A 27,631-nucleotide genomic window follows, 5' to 3' on the forward strand; every position below is an offset into this window, starting at 1 on the left:
TTAAAGCAGTTAAAATTTACTAATGTAATTCCTAATCTCCTGATTTAAATCAACACAAAAAAAATTAGGACACTTCTAGTTTAAAACTAGCTTAGTTCATAAGTGAGTTAGTTAAAGCTGAACTGTTTAAATCAGTAATAAAGAGTACCTACATGAAGATTTATGCCAGTTTAACAAAATTATTTTAAATTTATATCCATCGTTAAGCTAGTGCATTGTTTTCATAGCCAACATAGTACTATATGCATTTATTGTTCCTCTAAAAGGTTTTTTTTAACTGTTTTTTTAGATGAAGGTATATTTACTCATTAGTAAGTATTTTAGCCTTCTTGATTGCATATATAACTTTGGGGATGTGAAAGCACGCACATTTTGCATCTGGAGAGACAGTGGAACAAGCACCACTCCGCTGCACGCTCAGCCATGCACTGGGCCGCGCTCAGGGGCTCACGGTTCTGTGGAGACGCCTCTACCCTGCAACAGTGCCCGTCCTCTGCAAGCAGTCCGGTTGCTGGACGTGCAAGCTCTTCCACGTCATTTCCACCTTCGGGGGGAATTTTCTGCACTTTTTGCTGAGCGCCGCTGTGTACAGGGGGCTCAAAGGGGGCGCAGGTTTTTGGGGTCCACACCCCGATCAGGAACCGGCGCCGTGTGGTTTCCCGGTTGCGACGCATGGCTGCTGCGGAAACTCTGAGTCACTTTGTGCTGCTAAAACCCGTGGTGGACAAAAGGCCTCGTCCTCCACAGCTGCAAGGTGCTCGCCTGAAGGAGCACCGGGGACCAAACCCACTGGCCTGCCCCTCTCTGCAGGGGACTTCTCCGAGCGTGGAGGCCTGGGGTTGGGTAGCGGGGCAGGGGGTCCGGGCCCCTTGCAGGGAAAAATGCCCTTTGGGGACGTAGATGGGCTTTGGGGAAGAGGATGCCTTTTGAGGAGGAGGACTCCCTTTGGAGTGAAGGATATCTGTTGGGCTGAGGGATGCCTTTCGGTGAGGAAGATGCCCTTTGGAGAGAAGGGTGCCCTTTGCAGGAGAGGATGCCCTTTGGGGAGGACACCCTTCGGGGAGAAGGACACCCTTTGAGGAGGACACCTTTTTGGGAGGAGGACTCCCTTTGGCGAGGGCACCTTTTGGGGTGGGGGCTGCTCTTTGGGCAGGTGGGTCCCCTTTACAGGAGAGGACGACCTTTGGGAAGGACACCCTTTGTGGAGGAGGACACCCTTTGGGGAGGAGGACACCCTTTGGGGAGGAGGACACCCTTGAAAGCTGGGTGAGGGCCCATCTCCTTGTCACGGCCCTCGGGGGGGACACTGCCTTCCACAGCGGGGAGCATGCCCCACCTCCGCCGGAGCTGGGACATACACACACACAGACACAAAGACACAGAGACACACAGACACAGCCCGGCTCGGGCCCCCCCAGCGGGGGCAGGCGCGGAGGCCCGGCCCCTCCCGGCGCGGCGCGGCCGTCCCGGGGCGGGCCCGGGCCCGGGCCCGGGGGCGGGGAGGCGGCGGGGCGGGGAGGCCGCGGCGCCCGGGCCCATTTCGGCAGCGGCGGGCGGCGGGAGCGGCGCTATGGCGGGGCGGGCGCTGTGGGCCACGGCGCTGGTGCTGCTGGCGGCGCTGCCCGCGGCGCTGCGGGCCGACACGCCGGCCAACTGCTCCTTCGCCGACCTGCTGGGCGCCTGGGAGCTCCGCGTCTGGCGGGGCGGTGGCCGCCACGGCAACTGCTCCCAGGCGGGTGAGAGCGCGGCGGCCCTGCCCCGATCCCCTTCCCCGGGGCCCGCGGAGTCCCGGGGTCGGCCCGGCCTCGCTGGCGGGGGGGGGGGATGGTCCCGGTGAGCCTGGGGGGGGGAGTGGCGGCTCCGTGCCGTGAGGCCCGAAACCGGCGGCGGGGAAGGGGGTGTTTCGGTTGTAGCGGCGACCCGCACCTGCGGGTCGGACCCGTGCTGCCGGCTTTGGTGCGGAGCTTCCAGCCGGGCTGAAGGCAGAAAAAGTTTAATTTGAATTAAGCAGCGTGAAACGCTCGCGTCAGTCTGGCCGTGGGTGACCCCTGCGGGCAGCGCTCTGACTCTCCCGCTTCAGTTTTTGGGGGTTTTTTTGTTCGTTTCGATTTGGGCTCAGCTAGGCCTCTTCATGAGCGCCGCCGGCTCCTGCCGCTTCGCTTCCCTCCTCGGAGCCCGCGGATACCTTCCCTCAGCTCAGCCTGTCCCGGAGGCGGCTGCTCCCCCCGCCAAGCCCGGCTGTGCTTCTGGGTGGCACCGGGCCGGCTCCCGGGAGGCCGCCGGCTGGGCCGGCTTGCTCCTAAGGAGCCTGATAGCATCAGGAGGAATAGAAATATCGCTTCCCTTGAGGGGACGATAGTAGTGGGAAGTTACTATTTAATTATTATAGTCAGTATTATTTAAAAAATAGTAGATACTTTGCATTTTTCTAAATCATCTGCTTTTTGGTCAGATGAGGCAAGTGGCAGTAGGAGCCGTGGAGGTGAGGTGAGGTGAGCGGTGGAGGGAATCAGCCCTGGTGTGAAGGAGCATGGGGTGGCTGATACCTCATCCCAGATGTTTTAGGGGAAGATTTGTCATGGCAGACACAGTGCCTGAGTGACCCAGCAGCCGAGTCCTGTCTAGCTGTATAGCAAGTTATGTTTAAATAAGCTGATGTTTCCCAGCTGTTTGGTGCTGCTGCTTAATTAAATGTGCAAATACTGTCTAGCGGTGGAAAAAATAAGCACGTAGACCCACTGACAGGTAAGTCCCTGAAGTGCGTTTGCTTGATGCGTTTTTGCACAAGACTGTATTCAACAAGTGTATTTCAGCATCTGTTGGAAGAAAATGAATGTTACAACATTCTTTGTACTAATTTTTTATTTTTATCACTTCCACGCAATAATCATGCAATAATATTTGTATTTCTTGCAGGGCCTGTGGAAAGAAAGGTGCTTGTGAATCTGCAGAAGTTAGATGTGGCTCAGGATAATCTGGGAAACTATGGTTTCTTCACTTTGATTTACAATCAAGGCTTTGAAATTGTGATAAACGACTACAAGTGGTTTGCATTTTTTAAGGTGAGTTAACTTGGTGTCTTCTGCATCACTGACTGTACTTAAAATGGCCCGTAGTTGGGCTTCTCTTTAGTCCCCGAGTGCCGCGGTGGGGGACTCTTGGTTATCTTTGGCTCTAAGGTTTGCCTGGGTTACCAGATAAAGGACACTTTTTTTTTTTTTAAAATGTAAGGAAACGGTTATCAGTAGCTGGGTAGGGAGCAGGGGGAGGGAAGCGGTATTTATATTGCATGCTGGGCATTATCTGAAAAATCTGTTACAGATGTTGCTGTTTTCCCTTCTGGGCATGCTTAAAGCAGTTGAAGGCCTTCACTAAGTTAACTCTCCCAGTGGCCTGGAATGTTTTTTTTTTTTGCCAGTTTTCTTGCTGACCCAAGTGAAATAGCAAACATCATTGCTTTTATCTTTCCTTAAAGATGTTCTCAAATGCATGAAAACTTTAGGAAGGCCATCTGCTCTCCTTGCTGGAGGATTTCTAGGATCTTTAAAGTTTATTCCAGAATACTACTATAACATCTAAGGTACCTTCCTGCTGCCTATAATTGTTTTGGAATAATACTATTCTCTCCAGTCCCTGTTAATGACTTCAGATGAAGCTGAAAACAGTGCTGGTAGACAGGGGATAGGCAGAAGACCCATTTGCTAAGGAGCACTCTGCTGCTGTCCTGATGAGTGACACTATGGATCTGGAGGGTGGCTTGAAGCAATCTCTGCAGGATGACTTTGCTACCTGGGAGACAGATGTTTTGTGCAGCAAGACTGCTCGGATGGTGCGTGCAGTCCTCAGCAGGAGCAGTGAACACATTTCTTGGTTGTTTCAGAAAGCATGATCTTGTGTCTGGCTTCAGATGAGCCAATAGTAAACACCCAGGCCTTGTCCAAGCATAAAAATCTCTGAACGTTGGTTAGTAGTGAGGATGAAAAAATGTCTTGCTTTAAATTGTCTTTCTGGGAGCCATTGTAGATGGTTTATTTCACAGCAGCTATTTTCAAGTCAGTGTTTTCAGATTTGTTAACAAAAGTGAGTGATCCATTCTTCCAGGAGAACTGTAATCCTTACTGAATAGAAATGATGTATGAGACTCCCATTTAACTACAGCTTCCTCCATGCCGATGGGAGCTCACTTAAGTTATGGGAAAGGGCCCTGTAGGTTGTTTTACAAGACTAATGGTGAAGTTGTTTACATGCTCTTTGTTGTGGGTTAACCCTAGTAGGCAGCTAAGCACCACGCAGCCACTTGCTCGTTCCCCCCCAGTGGAATGGGGGAGAGAATCGGAAGGGTAAAAGTGCAAAAACTCGAGGGTTGAGATAAAGGTACTTTAATAGGTAAAGCAAAAGCTGCGTACACAAGCAAAGCAAAATAAGGAATTCATTCACTACTTCCCACCAGCAGGCAGGTGTTCAGCAATTTCCAGGAAAGCAGGGCTTCATCACACGTAGCTGTTACTTAGGAAGGCAGACGCCGTAATTCTGAATGTCCCCCTTTTCTCCTTCTTTCCCCAGCTTTTATTACTGAGCATGATGTATGGTATGGAACATCCCTTTGGTCAGTTGGGATCAGCTGTCCCAGCTGTGTCCCCTCCCAACTTCTTGTGCAACCCCCAGCCTGCTCGCTGGTGGGGTGGGGTGAGGAGCAGAAGAGGCCTTGACTCTGGTTAAGCACTGCTCAGCAGTAACTAAAACGTCCCTGTATTATCAACACTTTTCAGCACAAATCCAAAACGTGGCACTATATTAGCTACTATAAATAAAACTAACTATCTGCCAAAACTAGTGCAGTCTTATAACTGAAAATTTTTAAATTAAGAATGCTTCTGCATAAGACAGGGTCTAATACTTCAGCAAAAGCAGAGTGTGAGAAATACCTGATTGACATTCTCTCATCTGTATAAGGTAGTGACACTAAATTGCCATGATGCGCACTCCTCATAGGTTTGGCAGGTGATACAGCAAAAACTACAGAGACTGAAGGCTACTCTAATGGGGCAGAATCACTCTGAAACTTCTCAGGCAGGGACACCTCTGCAAGCTCCGCTACAGTGGGAGGGCCTGCCTCAAAGGTGGCAGGAATTGCTGCCTCCCTGAGGACAGTGGAGCACTGTATGTCAGTATTGTCCATGAAATCAGGCTTGAGGTGTCATCTCTGGCAGGTGGAATTCAGCAGTCATTGCTGGTCTTGGTGGACTCATCTGAGGAGAAATATAGTTTAACTAGTGGACGGGGAATCCTTAAGGAATCCTTTACACTGAAATGCAGAGTTGCTTTACAAGCCAGTATGGTGAGCAGTGGAAACAAGTGTTGATTATCAAACTAATTCTTGAATGTGAGGAATTTAATCGTAGGAAAGTGAGTGGTCTGCTCTGGAATATAAATCGAGCTGTGAGGCAACGACTTGAAGACTGATGGCTCTCAATATCTATATATCTGCTATCTATACTTTGTAAAATATATCCCTGGAAGATGAGCACTATCAAGTGACTGATAAGCGCTGGTCTCGGGTATTCCTCTGTGCTTATGAAAATGTAAATGCATTGATTTGCAAGAGTACTCTTAAACAATATACCAAAACCCTGTTATAGAATAATTTGGGCTGGAAGGAACTTCTGGAGGTGTTCTGATCCAACTTAATCCTCAAAACAAAATAAGTCGAATGTACACCTAAGCAGTAGCAATACACAATAGCTTGCATTTCATGGTCATGAATGTGTCTTAGCCGTTTGTAGGCAAATGTATTAATTGATAGTTTTTGGAGTTGCTTTTGGTATTGAGAAATAGCAAGCTTGTTTGGGTCATTGTTCAGTAGAAGTAATTCCATCAGCAAGACATGCTTAAATTAAAGGCTTCTTTCATTATATATTATAGAGAGCATTAGAACCCAATTCAGTTATCCTTTCTATAATTTTGCTGCTGTAAAGGAAACAACAGATTACCAAGACGCAAGTATAATGGCCAACAAGCATAAGGAAATACCACAGCACTTAGTAAATGCATTTTTTGCTGCAGACAACTAGTTGACTTTGTTAGGCAACAACTTGCAATACTGTCTATCTGCAAAACACTTATTTCACAATAGTCAGTGGGGCCTTGGGGCGAAGAAGTGGTTCCTTACGAACTGCTTGACCTTGTAACGTATTTGGATACATATATATGTGTATCTGTTTACTTTTAATCCAGTAAATATTGCATTACATATGAAATAGAAATACAAAATATCTAGTCCCGATATAAACAAAAAATGTGGTTTCTTCTATCAAATATTGCTAACGCTTTTTTAGGACCTATTCCGTCATCTTCTACTGTAAAGCTTCTAAGGGACAAGTAATATACTCTGCTCAATGCATGCTTCAGAGGTTTTTGAAGAATGATTGCCTGTTGTTTAGAATACTCCTATCATTTGCACCTGAAAGTAACATAAACATAGCAGACTTCATTTGCTTAGTGTTGGTCATAATCTAGAAGTCCTTGGAGTAAAATAGGGTAAACTAGAATGCTAATTGGTGAGGGCCTTTCTCCTTGCAAATGCAGCAAGAGGAAAGCATAAAAGCAGTCTCTTAGAATATTGCTTAGCCTTGATCGCTATTAAGAATGTGGAAAATCATTAGACAAAGTGCCTTTAGAATTCATGGAGAGGAAGAATTATCTTTTCTGGCAGTCTCTTGCTTTACAGCAAGAAGGTACAGAACTAATAAGTTTAATATGGAGTAATTTGCTATTGTTTTTACTACTTGGTAAAATTGCTTCGTTTCACTCTGAAATAACCTTCCAATGTGAACACTGTTCTGGAGTTACAGCTTGATTCTGGAATGACTTTTTGGTTCATGGAGCAGTTTGTGGTGGTGGTTTCCAGAAGAAAGATTTCATGCTCGTGAGTCATTTCAGAAGAGCAAAATCGTTACTCCCCACTTTCAAAATACTGATTTTTATTTTGGTGGTTATAATGTAATAATTAGGCAGAAAATAAAACTCTGAAGTTGGTCTCATACCATACTTAAAGTTCTGCTCTTCTGAAAATGCTTACAGGTATCGGAGCAGCCATAACACAGAAAGCCTTGGACATCCTTCCATGGCTGTGGGTTTGGGCTGTCAGGAAAGTGTTCATTGCTTAAGGGCTGCTCATAAATTTCAAGTTCTGTTTTTGTTGCACTAAAGTTAAATTATGTAGCTAAAACCTCATCATGGTGACAGGGCAGATAAAGCATCCAGATTTACCTACTGTGTTCCTTTAACACTTTCCTCATTCTGTCGTTGAACAGAGAGGATGGAGTTGCTAGGCTGAATGAACAGCAGTATTTGAGCCAATACAGTACTTCGTGTGTTTCAAGCATAGAAGTGCAACTGGTGCTAAATGAACTTGCAGGGTATTTTTGCAGGGTATTTTTGCTTAATGTTAAAGAATGAAGCTGTTAATTACTAACAAGAATGCTGTGGGCTTGTCTAGATGGTGGCTTTATCAGAGCTACTGTAGTGTGTGGACATAGACACAGCCTGTTTGATGATGATATATGTTTCAGTGAGTTTTTAATGGCCTTTGTTCCTGCGGCTCTCTAAACAGACACCCACTAAAACTTTTCTTAGGGCCTCACTGCCTTTACAAGTTATTTGTTCTGTTACCTGGGGACTGTGAGTAAATTACTTTCCACACCAAAGGTGTGGATTGGGTGAGCTATCAATGTATTTTTTCCTCAGTTTGCTTTAATAGCTTAAGTAAATAAGCTCTAACAGTGTTTTATTTCTAACTATTGTTGTACATAGACTTGTCCCTCAAGGCTTGCCCAGTTAAATACAGCTTCCTACTGCATTCTTGCATTCTGCTTCTCACAAGTCATAGTTACTTTGCCTGGTGTTTGTTTGCAGCACAAAAGAACTTATTTGTTTATGGGAATGCTCTTGTTTCTTATTTAACATGTGCTGCTGAAACATCCCTATATTGAACTTGGATGTGAAGTTAGTGTACTGACTCTTGGCAGAAGCTTGAGCACATGCTTCTGCTGGATAATGTAAGGATTCTGTAGGGCTATGCAAGATACGAGGCTCTAAAGATTCCCACCCCCCCCCCCAAGGGATGGCAAAAGAAATAGGAACAGCATAGCATAAAAAGCTAGAGTGAGGCTGAAAGGAAAGTTGAGGCTAACTTGTTTCAATTATTTGATATCTTTGTAGTATTTATTTAATGTTAAGACTACCACTTTGAAGGGAGACACTCTCATAAGAGTCTCGCTGTCCCTTAAAGCTGAGTGGTACTACTTCTGACTTTTGAGATGTCCTCTAGCAAAAACCAGAAGTCTGGCATTTTTTCCATATTAAAGCATTAGCACTACTTCAGCAAAAAGAAAAAAATAGATTACAGAATACTCCAGTACTCAAGTTACTAATCTTTTCCAGACTGGTTTGGTGACATCTTTGTCACATCTTTTCGTCTCTTCCCCAATGCCCCCAAATTCGGTTAAAACCAAGGACTTCCGTTCTGAAATAACCAGCCTAGACAAGTGACAGTAGCTAATGTTTAAATTTCAGAATGTTAAAAAAATCTTAATGCATTTTATTCCATGTTGCTAAAATAGAAGTGTTAGAGTTGCTAATGCTATTTAATCATCCTGCAAATCAATTGAAAGTTGATTTCTAACCTGTCTTAGTTGGGCTTACTTAACTGGCAATGTGCAACTGCTGCTTCCCTGAAGTGTAAATCTGAATTGCAGAATGTTCCCTAGAGGAAAGAAAATGCATCTGTAGTTGATATTTGCTTGCATTTTATATCGGTTAGCAAGATGCAGTGGTTTGTTCTGATAATATCTTCTGTATTTTTGTACAGCAGGGCATCTGCAAGTCTGCAATCGTGTTGTAATTAAGAATGTGCTTCCCATATTAAAATGCATAGACACACTTGTAAATTTGATGACAAATGAGTGGTAAGTCTTTCCACCAGGCTTCATGTATAGAGTAGCCCTGCCTCTTGGAACTTGAGTTGGCATATTGCCTGAACATTGCTTAAACTGAGATCAGTAGATGTAAAGGAGGATGGGATGGCAGTCTGTGTATGTAGCATTGCTGAATTCCTGTTAAAATGCTATGTGCAATAAGGTCTCCATCCTTTCTTGCTTTCCTCTTAGATTAAAAATCTAAAGAAAGCTTTAAACGATTACATTTTTTACCAGGACTAGAATTGAACATGCAATTAGATTATGTCATGATGACCAACACAGGAAAGACTTTATTAAAAGTATACTGTACCAAAAAGCTTACCTAGGTTCAGGTATCTTAATAGCAAGCCTTGAAATTTAGGTACATGAAGCCTTTCAAGGTTAGTGTTGGAGTTGCTTGGCTAAATTCTGGCATTAGGCAAAGTCACATGAGTTGTCAGACTTGCGAAAAATATGCATTTGAAATAGAATTAAAGCTTAATGTTTTCAAACGTCAGAATTTGAACTGTGAGTATAGTTCGGGTGCCTTTCTGCAGGAGTTATTCCAGATTGGTCAGATCGCTGGATAGAGTTTACTTAATGCTGCAGATGTGAGCATTAGCTGATGAAATTATCACATGTGGCATGGCTGCAGTGGTCTTTTATTAACTTAAAAATGGAAACCATTTTCTTAAGTCTGCAGAGGAAATGCATGCAGCAGTTGTCCAGCAGTTGCTGGTGGTCACAGCTGTGTGGCTGTTGTCCTTCATGAAGGATGCTGTTCTTTGATGGGTTCCCCAGATGTGCAGGGTACTGTGCTGGCAGCTTCAGTCGAGTCTGGCATTGTAATTTGCATCCACCCGAGTCAGTGGTTGTTCATGCAACGGTGCCATGCTGAACTGGTGCAGCTGAAGTTAGTCACGCCCTTGTGTGACTGTTTTTTGGGCAGGCATACTCATAGTAGGTCCTCTGAAACTGGTACAGCCAACTTGCTAGATCTAATCTGTCAGAGCCCTTCTCTGGTCACAGTAAGAAATGCTGCATGTGGTTTTAGCAATGAAATACTGATTTGACGGTGTACCTTCTGGTAGTAAGCAGTGGGTGTCATTGTCATGGCACTGATGACTTTGCTGTCCCATTTTAGTTCCTCTAACATTGGGGAGTTAACTAGGTTGTAGAGATTAAGCATAAGTATTGGGTTTTTTAAAGGTTTCTCAGCCACTTCTCTACATCAGTGGCTCTCAATTAGAAGTCAGAGGGGGGGAAAAAGCAAACTGGGGACTTATGGGTATATTTCCATTTCCTGGCTGAAAATGGCTCTTGGAGTTCAAATGCCCTTTATCCAGATGCCATTAATAGGTTATAGTCTCAAAGTCTCCATCTCCCCTTTTTAAAGCCAATTCAGCAGTAGTATGTTATCTGCCAGTCTACAAAAGATAGCGGCAGAGGGCTTGAATTGCTTAACTTTAGGCACAGACTGTCTGAAACTGTTTTTTTGTCTCTTATCTATCTTGAAACATTGCCACTGACTGTCCCCTCACCCCCTTCCTAATTCTGTTGGTATGTTTGAACTGAAAGAACAGCATAAGAAGCTTCCATGAAAAATAAGTTGCACGAATGGTGTGAATACTATTCTGGTTATCTACATCTTAAAAAAAGCAATAAATTTCATCTCCAAAAAAAAGAAGAGGGATTTCTAGGGAAAACAACCAAACAAAAAAAAAAATCATCAAGGCAAGTTGTCATTTTAATTTGCTAGTTAGCAGATAACTCATTACCTTTTTTCTGTGAAGATAAGTCCCAAATCTGTTCCACTTGTTATGATTCAATATAATTCTCCATGCTAGGCAAGACCTGCATCTGAACGTTGCAGGAAGCAGGCCTCTTCCTTGAGTATTCTTCGAGTATTCAGATTGAAGGCCTGTACTTACCAAGAATGGTTGTGCTTGGTCTTGTTTTAGTCTGTGGCAGCTTTTGGATAGACAAAACAGGTAGGTATTAATTTACACTGTCATGTAGAGCCAAGTAAAGGGCTCTCACAGTAACTTACTGATGTAAAGTCAATAACTTGTTGCTTTTGGTAGTGTCTGGATTTCTAGCAACACTGGGCTGAAGAGGGTATTTCTCAAAAGCCATCTCTGGACCTTGCCTTTGGTATTTGGCCAAGTGTAGTTATTTCCCATATTGCGCAGTCTTGCACAGTAAGATAGGATGAATAGGACAAGGTAACAGCTCAGCCTTCTCCTGCCCCCATCCTGCTCTGGTCAGCAAACACACTTACCTTGCTAGACAACCAAGGGTGTAGATGTGATGCCTCTGCAACCTCCAAACTGGGGACAAAGCAAACTCCCATTGTTCTAAAACAGTCAAAGGATTAACCTTTAAGTTTATGCCTCTGATTGAGAGACTTAATTATTTCATTATGTGTTCTCCTTCAGATTCCCTACAGAGCCTTGACATAGTCACAAACCTCCTAGTCTCTTTATTTACTTTATTTTCCATCTTGAGGCATTTCCACCACTGTAAGCCACCACCTTCTTCAGTGAAGAGGCTGAGCAAGCATTTTGTTGAAACATAGCTACAAAATCCCTGTACCATTGTGCATGTGCAACTCGAATGGGATGGGATTTAATAAAGTATTCTTGGACTAGGAAACTTGGATTCTCTTTAAGTGATTTGTGTGATCAGAAGAGTCAAGTTAAAGCTTTTATTGCGTGGGTGTTTCAGGCTCCTGTGTAGCTTAATACAAAACAGACTTTAACCTTCAAAACAGACTTTAACCTTAAGAGATGAGTAAAGATCCTTTCCCCCCTCCCCGGGGCATTCTGCTGTCAAAGAATTGCTAATCCAGTAAATTTATGCAGCTGGGCAAAGTGTTAACTGTTGTATGAAGACACATTTTACTGAATAGATTAACTTATTACTCCTCTTCAGTGGTAAAATGAAGACTTGTGTGGCTGAATAAGGAAGTATTAGAACTTGGGATTTGAAGCTTTAGTAACACTCCCCTCACCGCCAACTTCAAATAAGTTGCTCTTATGGATCATCATTTCTTATTGTGTCACTTCAGTGAAATTGTTTCTTGATGCTCTTCCACCACAGCTCAAACTTAAAGCAGTTGCAGGAAATCTCATCTTTGGTTCTGACTTCTAAAACAGAAATGCTATACTACAGTTCTCCCTGAGAGGTTACTGGGTGAGAAACTTGCCATTCTCCCTGTGTTTACTTTTCAGGCTGCTGTGAGTCTTAGTTTCTCAAACTTTTGCAGCAGTCCAGGGTTAGTTTGACTAGTCACATATTTGGTGCAAGAAACCATAGGGCCTTGAAGAGAAGGATAAGTACTAAGAGGTCTTTTACATTTTGCCTAGAAAGTAACTGTTGAACCCAAACAATTAGCACCTGCTAATTGATACTGATACTAATGCATGCTTTGTTGCTAAAAGTGCAAGTCACAACCTGTTTGTCTTCCTCTAGCAATTTGATAAAGATCAGTTTCTTTCATCTGCTTAATCTTTTCTTGATGCTTCTTTGTCTTCAAATCAAACATGATGCTGGTTGATCTGGAATATATGTTTGGCCACTAACTCTGAAACACAGGCAAAAAGCAGCTGGGTGGGTAGGGACTACTGCTATGCTAACAAATGCATCTACTCAACACAAGTATAACCTCTTCACATTACAGTACAAAAAGGAAGGCCAGAATGTAACCAGCTACTGTAATGAGACTCTACCAGGATGGGTACATGATGTACTTGGCCACAATTGGGCTTGTTTCAGTGGACAGAAGATTTCTTCATCTCCATCAGATGTTCACATAAATGAGCTACCTCTCCAGAAGCCCAGGGGAAGGTAAGCAACAGATAAGTGACCTTTTACTGGAATAAAACGTTTGGTAACTGTGCTTCAGGTTTCAGCTAAAACCATATGGACCAATTCTGTGACTGAGGGCAAAGTTAGTGACAGTGATAATGTTGGGAATAAACCTAAATGCACAGAGGAGGGTGTGCCTGTCACACCACACTTTCTCCTTCAGTCTGTGATGAAGCCCAGTTACAAAACTGGCATGTCTAAAGAAGATGATTGTAGCCTTCCTACTTAGTGTCTCAGTTTTCAGAAACCTTGCCTTGATCCAATAATTGCATGTTTCTTTATCAGTACCTACCAGAAGACACTTCCAGAGTTAGTCTTTTCCATATTCAGTTTAGAGAACACCTTTACTTTCCAATGCCAGTCCTTTTCTTACTGTTTTATTTGGTTGCTTTTGTTTGCAGACTTTCAAGCAGACGATATGTGCACAACTTTGACTTTGTAAATGCTATCAATGCTCGACAGAAGTCTTGGAGAGCAACAAGATACAAGGAGTATGAGAACTTTGCCCTGGAAGAACTAACTAGAAGAGCTGGGGGTCTCTATTCCAGAGCTCCAAGGTACTAAGGCCTTTTGTTTTGCCGTAAACCCCACTGCTGCAAAGAATCTGCTTGTATTTGAATCTGCACACTAATCTATGATTCTATTCAATGATGTGTCCTGGCTCTTCCTAGCTGTGTTTTGGCTTGTAGTTCAGATGTTTAATCAAGTTTGAAGGCCTTCCAGCTCATTTTCATGAAATGCCAACATATTTCTTCATTTGAATGATTATTCTGAGCATCTGTTGTCTTAAGTAGTTGAGACAAATAGGGTCATCTGCCCTTTAATCTTGCCCAGTAACTCGCTGCTGAATTCGTACGTGCAGGGAAGAAGTGGGGACAGTCTCAGTTGTCATCTCACTCTCCTGTCTACCCATCAACTGCTTGCCATAGTCATGAGCTTCTGCTTGACCATCTTCCTGGTTCTGCTAGTTCATAATTGCAAGTAAAAAGCAGTGAACCACATTCTGCTATTAAACATGAATAATAAAGATTTTCTGAGGGAATTCCCTGGTTATTTTGATAATTTGCCATGCCTGCAACCAGAGTCCTCTAACAGGACTAGAGTGTCTCAGTGAAGAAGTATGAAGTAGCCCTGAGAGTGCCTTCAGGGTCTTGCAGATCCCATGGCAGAGAGGTAATGGGGATGGACGCATGGTCCTCTACATTAATTAGAGAACTAGAGTTCTTTTGATCTGAAGATTCCCTTGTTTTATAGCTGGTTTACCTTCTTTGTATTTTTTCTTTTTCCACTCTGGTACTGCTGTGGGTAGGAATGTTAGTTACTCTTCCAAACTGTGGCAATTGTATGTTTGTAGGAGAAGGTCCTACTATACAATAAAAATTTGGATTTGCGTGGGAGCGTCATGCAGATTATCATGGTTTCATCCTATAGACAGAAGTCTCCTTGTAGATGGTCTTAAATACAGTAACCTATTTGGAAGCCTGTCGCACCATGTAGTGCCATGACAATATTTTGCTGGCCCTCTCGTGCTTCCAGAACAGACTCCAGTGTCTGGTGTTTGTGATGGCACTTGATGCATGACTTATGGGACAGGCATCAGGCGGTGTGAAAACTGAATGCAGGAAGCTCTTGGCTTGCTGATATGAGCGTCACTTAGCTGCAAGTGGTAGATGAGGACAAGTAACATTCAACACTTCTTCGATAGTTGCAGTAAAAACTTGCTCCAGTGAAGTCTCCGAAGCGAGTGGGACTGCAGTTATTGAAGTGTTGATGTAAGCCATGTCTGTGTTGCAATTAAACAGTCTGTAGTTGCTATCAGTGCATGCTGCCAAGGCGAGGTGCCTTCTGCAGTCAGATATTCTACGTGCCTTGCAATGGCAGAGGTGTAAAATAGCTGTTGCAGAGCTGTGTTGCTACAGTCACTGAGAGTTACCTCAGCACTTCAGATTGGTTCAAAAGTATTAGACCTAACCAGCTTGTGGATAGTTCATAATACAGTTCCCTCAGGGAGAGATTTGAGTAGGTCTTGCATCCTGCTGAAACTAATCTCTTGAGATTGACACCCACTCAGCTTAGATGGAGACTATTTCAAATTGCTTGGCGTGAAGTAAGTGCAACTAGTAGACGCCAGACGATGACAACTGAGCATTACGTGATTGTTTCTTTGCCTAGAGTGTGATGTGTTACTCGGAAACATTTTCTCCTCTTTAGACCGAAGCCTGCACCTCTGACACCTGAGTTACTCAAAAAAGTTTCAGGCTTGCCAGAATCCTGGGACTGGAGAAATGTGAATGGTGTCAATTATGTCAGCCCTGTTCGGAATCAAGGTAAAAAAAAAAGGAAAATCAAAACTCTGAATGAAATGTTTTGGACTCCTTTGATGTACTTTGTAATTTGCTGTTAACAAGAAGGTTTTGTCTAATGTCTTGTAGTTGACAGATTGCACCTTTACTATGAATAACCTGTGGAAACTGGGTGGAGTCCTGGCTGACAACACTGTGCCAAAGTAGAAGGTGGTACTGGCTTATCCAAACAGCAATGTCTCTTGCTGGAGTGAAAGCCAATTACCACTGTGCCCTGCATAAAGACAGCTGTCTAGTTTTGTCCAAAAAGTCTCAGTCACGGTTTTCTGCACGGTGACAGAACTGATGTACATTTCATTCTTTCCCTACTTCCTGCTGATGGCAAATTATCATGCAGCTTTGATGAATAAACCCATGAAAATTGTTTATACTGCCTCCAAATCTTACCACCCCGATAACTTTAGGAGTTACTTAAATGGCTAGTTGCAAAAGGAGATGTCAGTCACTATGAAAAGTGTGGATAAATATAGAACACTTGTAAAAACTACTTGTCTTTTTTTTTCTTTGCCCCTGTGATAGGCAAGTATCTAGCTCAAAGTAGACTTAAAAGGATACCATTCTGGTATATGTTTGTTCTATAGGGAGTGCTTTTATAGCAGTGTGGTGTGAGATACCTGAATTAGATTCTTACATACTGGAGGGCAGGCGTGGACTCAGTTAATGTGTGCCTTCTCTGATCCACTATTTCAAAATAAATTTGCATCTACTTGTAGCTATCTGGTTGCAACTTTGAGGGAAGGGAACATAACATTAGCATGGTGGGGAAGGAATCACTTAAATCACTGGTCCCTCATTTATGGCTTAGTTCTTCCAAATTCTGCCATCTGGACTTCTTTAGCAGAAGAAACATGGGAAGGTTTGTGGGAGTTCTGGCTCACAAGCTGAGACACAGCATCACTGAAAGATGGTAACCAGAAATGGTATGGTCCTATGTAGATGTGAGTCCTGTACTTTCTCTTAGTGTGAACTGTGAATATCCCAAGGGCTCTTCCAAACAGTTCAATGCTCGGTCCCAAACTTACCCTTTCTCCACTGTGTTGCTTCAAAGTTTCTCTAAATGAGAACTAGGCTGTTGCTTCCAATAATAGAGCTGCCTACACTTCTCCTGTAATCCGAGAATCCATGCTGAGTATGTTAAATTTCTGTGGAATATGCATTCTGCTCCATTAAATAAGAATTTTAGCTTTCAGGCTTTCAAAAAAAAAAAAAACCACAAAAACCTCCAAAGGATAACCTTGTACAAAATAGTGCTAACATACAAATTAAGTGTTGCTTATGGTAGCTTGTATGATTTTCTGAGGCACTGGATATCAGTGCTTTATTAAAATGACGGTATTAGAACGTCTTAGTTGTATATCATTAAGAGTATTAGATGACTAATTAGAAAATGCCATGGGGGAGAAGGCTGCAAGCAGTAAGATGCCAGTTGTGTGCAATATGCAGAGTGAATTGGATGAATTACAAGATCGTGGCTTCCCAGATATCACAGGCTTGTGGAGTCACTGCTCTTTACCTAAGGAGAAGAAAATACAGCATCTGAAGTGGACAAGAAGTTGGAGTTGTTCAGCCTGGAGAAGAGAAGGCTTTGGGGAGACCTTATTGTGGCCTTTCAGTACTTCAAGGGGGCTTATAAGAAAGATGGGGCAGACTTTTTAGCAGGGCCTGTTGCGACAGGACAAGGGGGAATGGTTTTAAACTAAAAGAGGGGAGATTTAGACTAGATATAAGGAAGAAATTTTTTACAATGAGGGTGGTGAAACGCTGGCACAGGTTGCCCAGAGAGGTGGTAGATGCCCCATCCCTGGAAACATTTAAGGTCAGGTTGGATGGGGCTCTGAGCAACCTGATCTAGTTGAAGATGTCCCTGCTTATGGCAGGGGGGTTGGACTAGACGACCTTTAAAGGTCCCTTCAAACCCAAACTATGCTATGATTCTAAGAATTAAAAGGGAAATGTGCATTCTTTGTAGAATACCTTGAGACATGGCAGGCTTCATGCAACTGCAGTTGTCTTGGACTGTAATATTTACTGCCAGCACATTAGCATCACTGCAAGTATTTCCTATAGTCAAGAAAGTAAGCGTTGAGTTCTCAGGTTGATTATAGAGCAGTAACTGTATCTTTGAGCCAAGAGATGTCATCTTTGAAGATAACCCTGTTGTTGCTTGTTATCAACTTTACTGAGGGGAGAAGAGGGGAGCCTTCAGATTTTGTTAGCCTTAGAGTGCGGTTCCAATTTCCTGCTGACTTCTTTCTGCAAGCTTTTTTTGCAGGTCAAAGTAGGTGAAAAGCCTGGCCAGCTGGTTCTTCACTAGGTGTGGTGTGTTTCCTCCTTACTCTCATAATGTAAGAGCCCTTTGCAGTAGAGTGAGTGGAATCTGATGTGGCTGAAGCTTTAATTGACTCTGTAAGAGAATTTGTGGGAAGTTTCAGAAAAGCAACTACTGTTGCAGCTGTGTTGGCTCTCTGTTGATATAGTGCAGTTGTCATGCTATGGGCTTTACAAATACCACTGTGATAGCAGGAAGGAAATTTAGCAACCATCCCAGCAGACTTCAGACTGAAATGGTTGCGTTAATTGTATTTTTTACATTTTTGCACACAAAAGGCAACAAAATGTTCTGCAGCGTGGCCCATCTCGGATGCTGTGACTGTACAGTGAGTGGGAGGCACCTTTCACCTTTCAAGTGTCAGTTTGACCTGCTGGGCACAGACCGTTCATTTTCAGGCTGATTTTGCCCCTTCTCTTCAGAGATACGTCTAGCTGAGTGAAGGTGCAATTTCACGAAGTCTTGTTTTTGTAATAGCTCTGCTTTTATACACCTACGCAGTTCAGGAGAAAGTATTTTGTTTTGTTCCTTAAACCTTCCTCCTTTTCATAGCTCTGCAATATATGACTTTCCTACTGTCAGGAAACAAAAGGAAATCGGGCACCTTGGTGACAACCAGTAGATAAAATAGGACCTCATCCAAGTAATTGTCCTTTCCTGTGATGCTTGTCGTTCTACTTCCAAAGGTTTTTAATGTGTTACAGGAAGCTCCTAGGGAATGAAGAGGCCTAAAACTAGAAGCAATGCTAAATTTTGATGCACAAGTAAGGAGACTTAACTCTCTGCCAGGAAACAGAAGGGAAATTAAGGTGCCTCTGAAAAGCCAGGGTAAAAATTACATGCCCTTGGGAAGTAAGGGGAGCTGGCATGAATCCACTGTATCAAACCTGCTATTTATACCACTAGACTCTCAAAAGTCAGTTATTTTAGGGGTAACTCTAGAGGTGGAGTATTTTTTCAACTGGAAATTACAGCATTAAATCCATTGATAAGTTGAAATAGTCTAGAACAATATTGTCAGCATTCACTTAAAATAGTTCATTGCCCCTTAGCATATGTGTTCCATAAAGGGTTATAGTCTGAGGCAGTAGGTTATGAGCCTTCTCAGCCCTGCTAATGTGGTCCCTGTGGGTTCATTCTGAATGAATAGCATAGCTCTTAAATGATACTACTGAAAAACACTGAAGAGCAATATATTGTCTCTTATTCTTGAATAAGCTCAGTGTTCCTTCAAAAGTTGTTAGAATGTTTTTTGAATTGCATGCTTAAAAGCTAAATGTATATTTAAAGTTTTTGCTCTATCAGTGTTCAAGTTCTAATCACTGTCTCGTAGGTTTTGACTCTTTTCAGTGGACTCTAGCAATAGTTGTACCTGAATGCAGGTGACTTGCCTTGTTTATGTTGCTGACTGCTCTTTGTGGTTCTTTTTCTTCAGGCTCATGTGGCAGCTGTTATGCATTTTCCTCCATGGGCATGCTGGAAGCAAGAATACGTATCCTCACAAACAACACTCAGAAACCGATCTTTAGTCCTCAGCAGGTTGTGTCTTGCAGCCAGTATTCTCAGGGTAAGTACACTGGTGTACACAAAGATAACTTTCAGTAATGATAATGCTGCAGAAGGAGACTGTATATTAAAAACTTCCATGCCTTCCCCATCACCCATGATTTAATTTTTTCATAAAGTATCTGGCAGGCTATACTTTATAGTACTTTTTTTTTTTTTTTTGAAAGATTGCAGAAAATATTCCAGACCTGTCAGCCCACCTTAGTGTAGGGATGGGATTGAACCAGAAGTAGGTGGCCTCATGCTCAGGATGTTAATGGATTTTAGGTAGATCTACCTGGGAGATGGGGAATATCTAAGGAGTAGGACTAAAAATACAGCTAAATTGCAATGCATGCCTAGAAAGAGTGGAACCAAATATCCTCCCAAAAATATGCTCAGAGGGAGGAGGAGCATACAGGGAGGGGGAGGTGAGCAAAAGCAATGACTAAAGCTTTCCAAAGGACAGTACCCATGTTAGGACAGGTCTTTTTACTGCATGTAACTAACTGCTCTTCCTGATGGGGAGTGTCAGGGGCAATTGGATGAGAAGGTGGTCCATGCATTAGTGTTCCCAGTATAGCTCCCACTGATGTGAATTTTGTCTTGCGTGTTTCAGAAAGCTAGCTATAGCTAACAACTGGAATAGAATTATCTGGGGTCACTGCAGTTTGTGCTCAATACTGTATCTGAAAGTATTCCAAAAGATTTGAGTAGGAGAGTCTCCCCCCTCAAATAACTCCAAGGGAATAAGCAGGTTTTCTTCTTTTCTGTTTAGGTTGCGATGGTGGCTTCCCATACCTTATTGCTGGAAAGTATGTCCAAGACTTTGGTGTGGTGGAAGAAGACTGCTTCCCTTACACAGCCCAAGATTCTCCATGCACTTTCAAGCACAGCTGTTACCACTACTACGCTTCTGAGTACCACTATGTGGGTGGTTTCTATGGAGGCTGCAATGAAGCCCTGATGAAACTTGAGCTTGTTTTGCGTGGGCCAATGGCTGTTGCCTTTGAGGTTTATAGTGATTTCATGCTTTATAAAGAGGGCATCTACCATCATACTGGGCTGCAGGATGACTTCAATCCTTTTGAATTGACCAATCATGCTGTCTTGCTGGTGGGCTATGGTACAGACCCAGAAAGTGGTGAGAAGTTCTGGATTGTGAAGAACAGCTGGGGCACCTCGTGGGGAGAAGATGGTTACTTCAGAATCCGCCGTGGCACTGATGAATGTGCAATTGAAAGCATTGCAGTGGCTGCAACTCCTATTTCAAAATTGTAAATGCAGAGGTCTTCATCCATCCAGTACCTTGTCCCCAGCCATAAGACCATACTGATTGTTAGAAACTGCGGTTAAAATCTGTCCCCTAGCTTGAACAGGGGAGCTTTAATGAAATTTTCCAGAACAGAGCAAACAGTTGCCCTAGGTGAGATGAACACTGTTAGCTCTGCTCTGTGCACTGAAGGCTTCCTCTCAAGTCTGACAGTAGATTACCTAGAATGCAATGGCTGTTTTGGTAACAGTGGTGATAGTTGCTCATCACTGGATATACATCTTCAGCCACCAGTTGCATTTTCTTCCATGGACAACCTTGAACTTCGGATCTCAGAGGGAAGCATCTGCTATGATAATCTGTAACTACTCTGAAAGGACACGGTAGTGCCTTACTTCTCAGAAATCAGGAAGTCACTGCAATTTAGAACGTAAGTGTGTATTGGGGAGGGAATGGGCAATTACGCTGATTGAAAGGAAATTTTAAAGCTTTAAGTGTCCTGCAAAAACTGCATGTCAAACCCTTATGACAATAAAAATCAATTCTACATTTTAGGCTGTTACTAAATGTTCCAGTTCTGGATTTTATTGCTGTGCTTTGCAATTGATCATCTCAGAGTTCAATAAAAATTACCCCACTCCTACAGGAGTTTGTACTTGTGGAAGTAGTTGGTTCTTTATTTCAGTGACCTGTCTTTAAGTTTTGAACTTCCTGTCAAGAACTTTTTACTTTAGCAGGATCTAAACTGATGGGGAGGAGGATGAAAGGGGAGAGGAACTAGGAATCATCCAGCTGAAGCCAAGATTCTCACAGCAGCATCAAGCAAGGTTGTCCAGGAGTCTAGTAGTCCTTGCAGTGGATATGGGACAATTAATTGAGTAAATTGGCTAATTCCCCAGTAATCCTGCTTAAGGCCTCTCTGTTAATCTCTTGCCCTATTTCTTTCAAATATACAAAGTAAAGAAATAGAGTTGGGGGGGGGGATTGCAACACTTGAAATTAACCATTTCTTTCAAGATGAAACTCAGCTGCAACACAGTACTTGGTTAATGCGGCACTGGTCTTTGCTGTTCTTTGCAAGAGTAAGTAGGAGTGGCTTAGAGGCGACTCCCAATTTCATGGGTAGAAGGTGACTTCATTGGTAATCTTCTGTTAAAATAATATGTGACCAAAGTAGTTAGTATTTTTATATACAAAATGCAATCTTGTATTTTCTTTTTTTAGGGTTCAGGGAAATTTATAAAGTACAAAAAGATGGAACGGTTGTCTGTTTGTAATCAAAACATGCCATTTAACTTGGAAGGGAAAACTCGCTTTTACTTCAGTAGCAGAATTTCACAAAAACTGCTTGGCTCTAGTTTGCTCAAATTGAGGGGCAGGGGAAGAATAACTTCATGGTTTTGGCTGTTCTTTTTTTGACCCCCCTGCCAAAAACTATCAAACCATGTTTGGAAATGTAGACCTTGTGTTTTGGCAGAATTTGAACAAGAACCTCTAGAATAGCTTATATTGTGCATTGGAGCATTTTAGCTGAGGGAATGGGGGGGTGGGGGGAGAGCGGGGCATTTTCACCTTATTCCTTCCCACTTGGATTATTTGGCGTTGCTGCAAAAGTGAGAGTCCCATGAGGACTTAATCCCTTGGTAGCTGCTGCAGTTCTCCCGCACACCTGTTTGCTCCAAGTACACAACCGAGCACACAACACCTATTTTCTTGCCCTTCTTCCTCTCTTCCCCCTTCTCCTCTGGTACTTGTGCTTTCCTTGAGGAAAGTTTTCCTGGGGTGGAAGAGGCAATACTGCTTTCCCCCGACAGTGCGTGTGCGTGGTTTGTGTTTGCTGTGTTATCAGGCACAATAATGGTGTGATAGTTCATGTGCTGATAAACAAATCTCAGCAGGTCACCCGCTACCCTTTTTCTAGGTATTGATTTGAATTATAGTATTAAAACTAAAGCTGAAAATTGCTTGAAACAATCGAGGATGGAAGAAATTGTCGCCTGTGCTTTCATTATAGAAGACAAGACTACGCTGGCTGCAGTGCAATGCCAGCAGCGACCTTCCTGCTGTGCTGATATTACAGGTACACAGCTTGACCTAATTTGGATGACAGCTTCTCTATACATAAGCAGCCATGTTGACACCAGTATAGACTCTGATGAAGTGCAGTAGATGGTCATCTTTGTGTAGGTGATCTGCAGGCTTATCCTGCCACCCGTGAGTGCCTGTGGTTTCAACTACACAGATACAATGGATTTCAAATATTCCATGCATTTGGAAGTGTCAGTTCTTAATATTTTCATGAAGTTATGACTTTGTATGGACGTGCTAGGTTCTTGGATTTCTTTAATATCTGTAGCACTTGAGATTAGCTTGAGAATAAGGATATAAAAGTTAGGTATTTCTTACTATTTTTACTATCCTTTAGCCATTAGGAAATCAGCTCATCATCAAACTGCTGCTGACACTCATGGCACTATGAATATAAAAAAACTTGCTATTCACCATGCCTCGTATCATGTTAGCTACGTGTGTTTTGAATAAGATTGTGTGTTATTTTCTTAGAAATTCCCATGTCTGTCTATCCGTCACTGCTTGTGTGTGGCAGCTGCACTGATGCTAACGTGAGGATGGGAGAGTTTTCAGAGCGGTCTGTCACCATCAGCACCTCCAGCGGCCGTCATCAGATGTACTTGTTTGCTTCTGGCTGACTGCGGTATGTGAATGTCCCTGCTTTCTGTATTTCCGAGTATTTCCATGGCCAACATGACATATGTGGATTCTCAACTTTTACTTGGGTTTGTGGGCCAAGTACAGAAAGTACATTCAGGAGCCACAGGCTGAAGAGCAGCCAGAGCATTTCCTTCCCGCAGGCCATAAGGGATGCAACTGCAAGAGTTGGTAAACCTTGGAAGTGAGGAGGGACCGCTCCACTTTGTGATGCTGCAGGCTGTGACACAGCTTCATCCACTGGTATCCTTCCAGCTCCTTGGAAGCTGAGGAGCGGGGCTAAGCTTGGCTGTAAGGAGTACACAAGTCTGGAGATAAAACCACTGCCCACAAAGTAGACAAAATGGAGAGACGTGGGTCTCTGCAACTTCAATTCACCTTTTTTTTTAAGAGGCTATAGTTTGCTTAGATGGCTTCTACCTCTCATGATGGAGTTATCTGGAGTAGCTTAAAATGGAAAACAAGCTATCGCTCAGGAGCATAATTACAGGTTTGGCAAATATGCCTTGCAGTGAACAAGTAGGGGCCCAATCTATTTAATTTATAAAGGAAGGTTAATAGATAATGTCATGGCTGATAAATACTTACAGGGGAAACAGAGCTGATCATCAGCCCAGCAAACAGAGATACTAAAAGTTCGGTGCTTTGAAAATGAATACATACAGAGGACAAATAAGTTCTAGCTGTTTAACAGCGAGCGTAATAAATCCTTAAAATCTATCAAGGGCTGTGGTGGAGTCTCCATCACTGGAGTTTCTAGTTTGAGCAGTTCGCCTGGCACAAGAATTGCTCGGGGAATCCTGCGGTTGGTTTATGAAGGAGACCTGGCCAGATCGTCACGAGTCCTTCTTGCTCTGTGATCTGAGGACTTGAAACACAAGGTGACTTTTATCTTCCAAAGTTGTCAGTCTAACTTTTCACCATAAACTGCATGTAAAGTGACAGCAGAGAAATCTTCCTAGGTTTGTTCAAACTGCTGAAATTGGGACTAAGTAATTTTAGAGTTGTAATGGTCCAGGGGTCTTGGGAAGACAGGGAAAACCACTGTGTGCACCAATGGAGCATATTAAAATAGCAAGCCTGGGAGGATATTATACTTTGATAGCTGTTTTTTTTGTTTGTTTGTTTTTCAAATGAGCTGCATTCTCATCCACTGCTTTTCTCTCCATTACTGGAGGCTTAGAACTAGTTTGTAAAGTGGAGTTAAGATCACTGGACTGCTTTAGAAGGTTTTCCTGCTAATGTCAGACTTCCTACGACCTGTGAAGATTTTAATCTGTATTTCTCAATCACTTGGCTTTCAAGGTGTGATTAAAACAAGGTTGTAGGTATTGTTGATTGAATAGAGGCAAAGATGTCAAGTGGAGAATTTTGAAAAGCATTTTTTCTCAATTTTTATATTTAAAAAGGGACAAATACTGATTTTTTTTTTGGGGGGGGAGAAAAGAAAGAAGATGGACTAAGGAAGCATTTTTTAAGTGGTTTCAGTCTACAAAACAGCATTCTGTACCAAGATTTTCAGTTTTCACTTTCTCATTCTTCCCTTCCCCTCCCAAACACCGTAGCATGTTCTTTTTCCCCACCAAATCATTCATTTCTTTAGAAAAGCCGTTTCTAGTGTGTGTTAAAATTCCCTTTAAAATATCAAAGCTAGAACTGTTTTCCCTTTCACCTCAATGGATGGGACTTGCTTAACTCCGCTCTAGATGATCATGGAACCATAGAATCATTAAGCTTGGAAAAGACCTCTAAGACCATTGTGTCCAACCGTCAACCCAACACCACCATGCCCACTACACCATGTCCCTAAGGGCCTCATCTACACGTCTTTTAAATACCTCCAGGGATGGTGACTCCACCACTTCCCTGGGCAGCCTGTTCCAAGGCCTGACCACTCTTTCAGAAAAGAAATTTCTCCTAATGTCCAATCTAAACCTCCCTTGGCACAACTTGAGGCCATTTCCTCTCGTCCTATCGCTAGTTACATGGGAGAAGAGACCAACACCCACCTTGCTACAACCTCCTTTCAGGTAGTTGTAGAGCGCCATGAGGTCTCCCCTCAGCCTCCTCTTCTCCAGGCTAAACAACCCCAGTTCCCTCAGCCGCCCCTCATCAGACTTGTGCTCCAGGCCCTTCACCAGCTTCGTTGCCCTTCTCTGGACACGCTCCAGCACCTCAATGTCCTTCTTGTCGTGAGGGGCCCAAAACCGAACCCAGTATTCGAGGTGCGGCCTCAAATCCTCAGCAGGGATAGAGCCCCCTGATACAGCTGGGACTGTCTCACTTTGGGTTGAAATAACGTAGGAGATGGTGTGGGCTCCAGAACGTGCTGCAGAGCACTGCATAATGCCCGGAGCCTCTCGGGGACGCTGTGCAGCAACGGGTGAGGAGAGAGGGGTGGGGGATCCGAGCCTAGGTCTGCCAGGACTTTGTGGGAGCTGCGGGGTGTCGCAGGAAGGGGGCAGGGTGGCTGCGGGGGGTTCAGGTCGCAGGTGGCCTGAGCCGCTGTGCGGAGGTGCCTGTCCCTGCTGAGTCTCTCACAGCCCAGCCTTACCGATGGCCTCATTTGCACCACTTCAGCTGAGAGCAAAATAACACTTGAATTGTAAAATACAGTGTATTAGCTAGGTCAGAACGCCTGTGGGTGCTAACACTCTTGTACCCGGACTGATTCACAGCTATCGCTGGTTTCCCCCACCGAGTGCATTATACATGTAGACATATCTTTAGCTACGTTTAAGAAAAGCTGATCTCAATTTGAACCTTGAATTTGAAATTTTGAGGGAGAGCCCAAGCGTATTTAAAAAACCAACAACTCCTTTCCATATCCTGAACAATATGGGCAGCGTGTGATAACCAAAGAAAAGGTGGAAGCTGTGACTACGGTATGAAATAATAAAACACACTTGGCTACCCCTTCTGAACAGTGGGTTTTAAGTGAAAAGGCTCGCACCTTGTTCGGCTGAGAGCCGGGGTATCTTGTGTGGTGAGAAGAAGGTGTGGGGGAGCGCAGCTGAAGGAAGCTGAGGTTTCTCTGCTGGTTGCTATGGCTTCTGGACGTGCTGTCGGCTGAAGCTGTGTGTGAGCATGTGTGTGTGTGTTTGTGTATGTTCAGGTTTCAAAAAAAATAAGCATTTAATGGCAGCTGGGAAGTTACTAATGACCCGCAGCATTAGGGGGTGGTCAGGTGCAGTACATAAACTGAGCATCAGCTTTTATCTGTTCCCTCTGAATGACGGGTGGGGCAGGAGGAGGAGAAGTTGAAGCCTTTCTGTACAGGCTATAGAGAAACAGGCATGTGCAGATCCAGAATTTTTCTGTAACTGTAAGAGGAAAGACACTGACATGTACTTCTGCCAATTATGCCTAATCGCTTCATTTGGATCAGCTGACTTGATCGCAGATGCTATTTAGCATGAGATGCACAAGCTAAATTAATCTCTCTCTCTCGTGGTAACATCTCACTAGACTGATGGTTTAGCTCTTTCTTCACCAAGGATATTTTGCTATTTGCACTTTAAGATATATATGCATGTTTATACTTGAAGTGATCCCTGGGACCTCTGACTTACCTCATTAAATAGAGAATATTTTTAAGGGCTGTGTAGAAGGGCTGATATCACTTTAGCAATACGACAGGTGATAAATTTTAAGTACTGTCATAAGCACCAAAGATATTAAAAGTGATGTCTTTGCCCTAGGAGGATTTCAGGAGTTTGGAAAACATTGTGCATTCTTAAATGTCCAGCAATTCCAACCCTGATGCTCTGCATGTAAGATGGGAAAAATTTCCAAAAATATTAACTAACTGTACAAAATCCTTATGATTATATTTAACAAAGGAAATATAATATATACAGCATGTGGATTTTTTAAAACCTCATTTAAATACCTTTTCCATTACTCTCTTTACTTATTCAACACTTGTGACAGTAATATAATATAAAACAATGGCCTCTTCTATTGTTCTGTTTAGCATTTAGCCAGAATAAATAGGATTTTTGGTCTGGACTGTACATGGGATTCCCTAAGACTTTTCCTCTTATTAGTATTGATGACTGAAGGAAACTGGAGTATCCCAGAAGATAAATCTTCCTGAAAGCAGACAAGCCGTGACCTCTGGGAGGCCGTTACTTCACCTGGAAATCAGGATACCCAAAGGAACAGTCTCTTGACGTTTGGCTCGCTGCTCTGCTCTTGGTCCTACTGCGCCACTTCTTGCTCCCAGCCCCACTCCTGCATCAAGGTTCTATAAATCTCTTGAGCCCACTTAAAATCCCGATCCTATTTTAGGACCCTCTCACCTCACCCTTTAAGTGTTTAGCCTTGAATAGGAATACTCCAAAAGCTGAACATTTGCAGATCGGGTGAGTTGAGTCTGCAGTCTGTACTGTACTGTCGCTTTACACAAAGATTTCCTTCTAAATCTCATACATTAATAAGGCTGCGGAGGCTGTGAATTTTGTCACTCAGTTACGTTTCTCCCTCCTTTTCTGAAGCCCTCTATTAACCTTGGGATTATATGCACACGTTTAAATTTCAGCAGGATAATAACTGCAAGAAAATG

General features: G+C 43.2%; 1 protein-coding gene across 10 annotated transcripts; it reads left to right on the forward strand.

The window, feature by feature from the left end:
• Positions 1–1,537: 1,537 nt before the first annotated feature.
• CTSC (cathepsin C) lies at positions 1,538–27,491 on the forward strand. 10 transcript variants are annotated; one of them, XR_012672043.1, is made up of 11 exons: positions 1,538–1,736; positions 2,917–3,062; positions 12,640–12,806; positions 13,229–13,384; positions 15,039–15,154; positions 18,955–19,086; positions 19,843–20,767; positions 21,072–21,215; positions 22,259–22,417; positions 22,900–23,945; positions 27,114–27,491. XR_012672043.1 is itself a non-coding variant. In XM_075140176.1 (7 exons), the coding sequence occupies exons 1-7, from the start codon at positions 1,571–1,573 to the stop codon at positions 20,343–20,345; spliced, it is 1,386 nt and encodes a 461-aa protein (XP_074996277.1). In that variant the 5' UTR covers positions 1,538–1,570; the 3' UTR covers positions 20,346–20,980. The 10 variants fall into 10 exon arrangements, 1 of the variants encoding a protein (XP_074996277.1); XR_012672049.1 differs by having other exon boundaries at positions 22,900–23,050; XR_012672044.1 differs by lacking the exon at positions 27,114–27,491 and having other exon boundaries at positions 22,900–23,307; positions 23,790–23,949.
• Positions 27,492–27,631: the final 140 nt, after the last annotated feature.

The sequence above is a fragment of the Calonectris borealis genome, chromosome 1, assembly GCF_964195595.1.
Source record: "Calonectris borealis chromosome 1, bCalBor7.hap1.2, whole genome shotgun sequence".
Classification (NCBI taxonomy): Eukaryota; Metazoa; Chordata; class Aves; order Procellariiformes; family Procellariidae; genus Calonectris; species Calonectris borealis.

Excerpts from the sequence above, each read along its gene's own strand:
- CTSC (XM_075140176.1), top strand. The coding sequence starts at position 1,571 with ATGGCGGGGCGGGCGCTGTGGGCCACGGCGCTGGTGCTGCTGGCGGCG. Across the intron at positions 1,737-2,916 it reads CGGCAACTGCTCCCAGGCGG|GGCCTGTGGAAAGAAAGGTG; the intron begins GTGAGAGCGCGG and ends TATTTCTTGCAG. Across the intron at positions 12,807-13,228 it reads CTCCAGAAGCCCAGGGGAAG|ACTTTCAAGCAGACGATATG; the intron begins GTAAGCAACAGA and ends TTTTGTTTGCAG.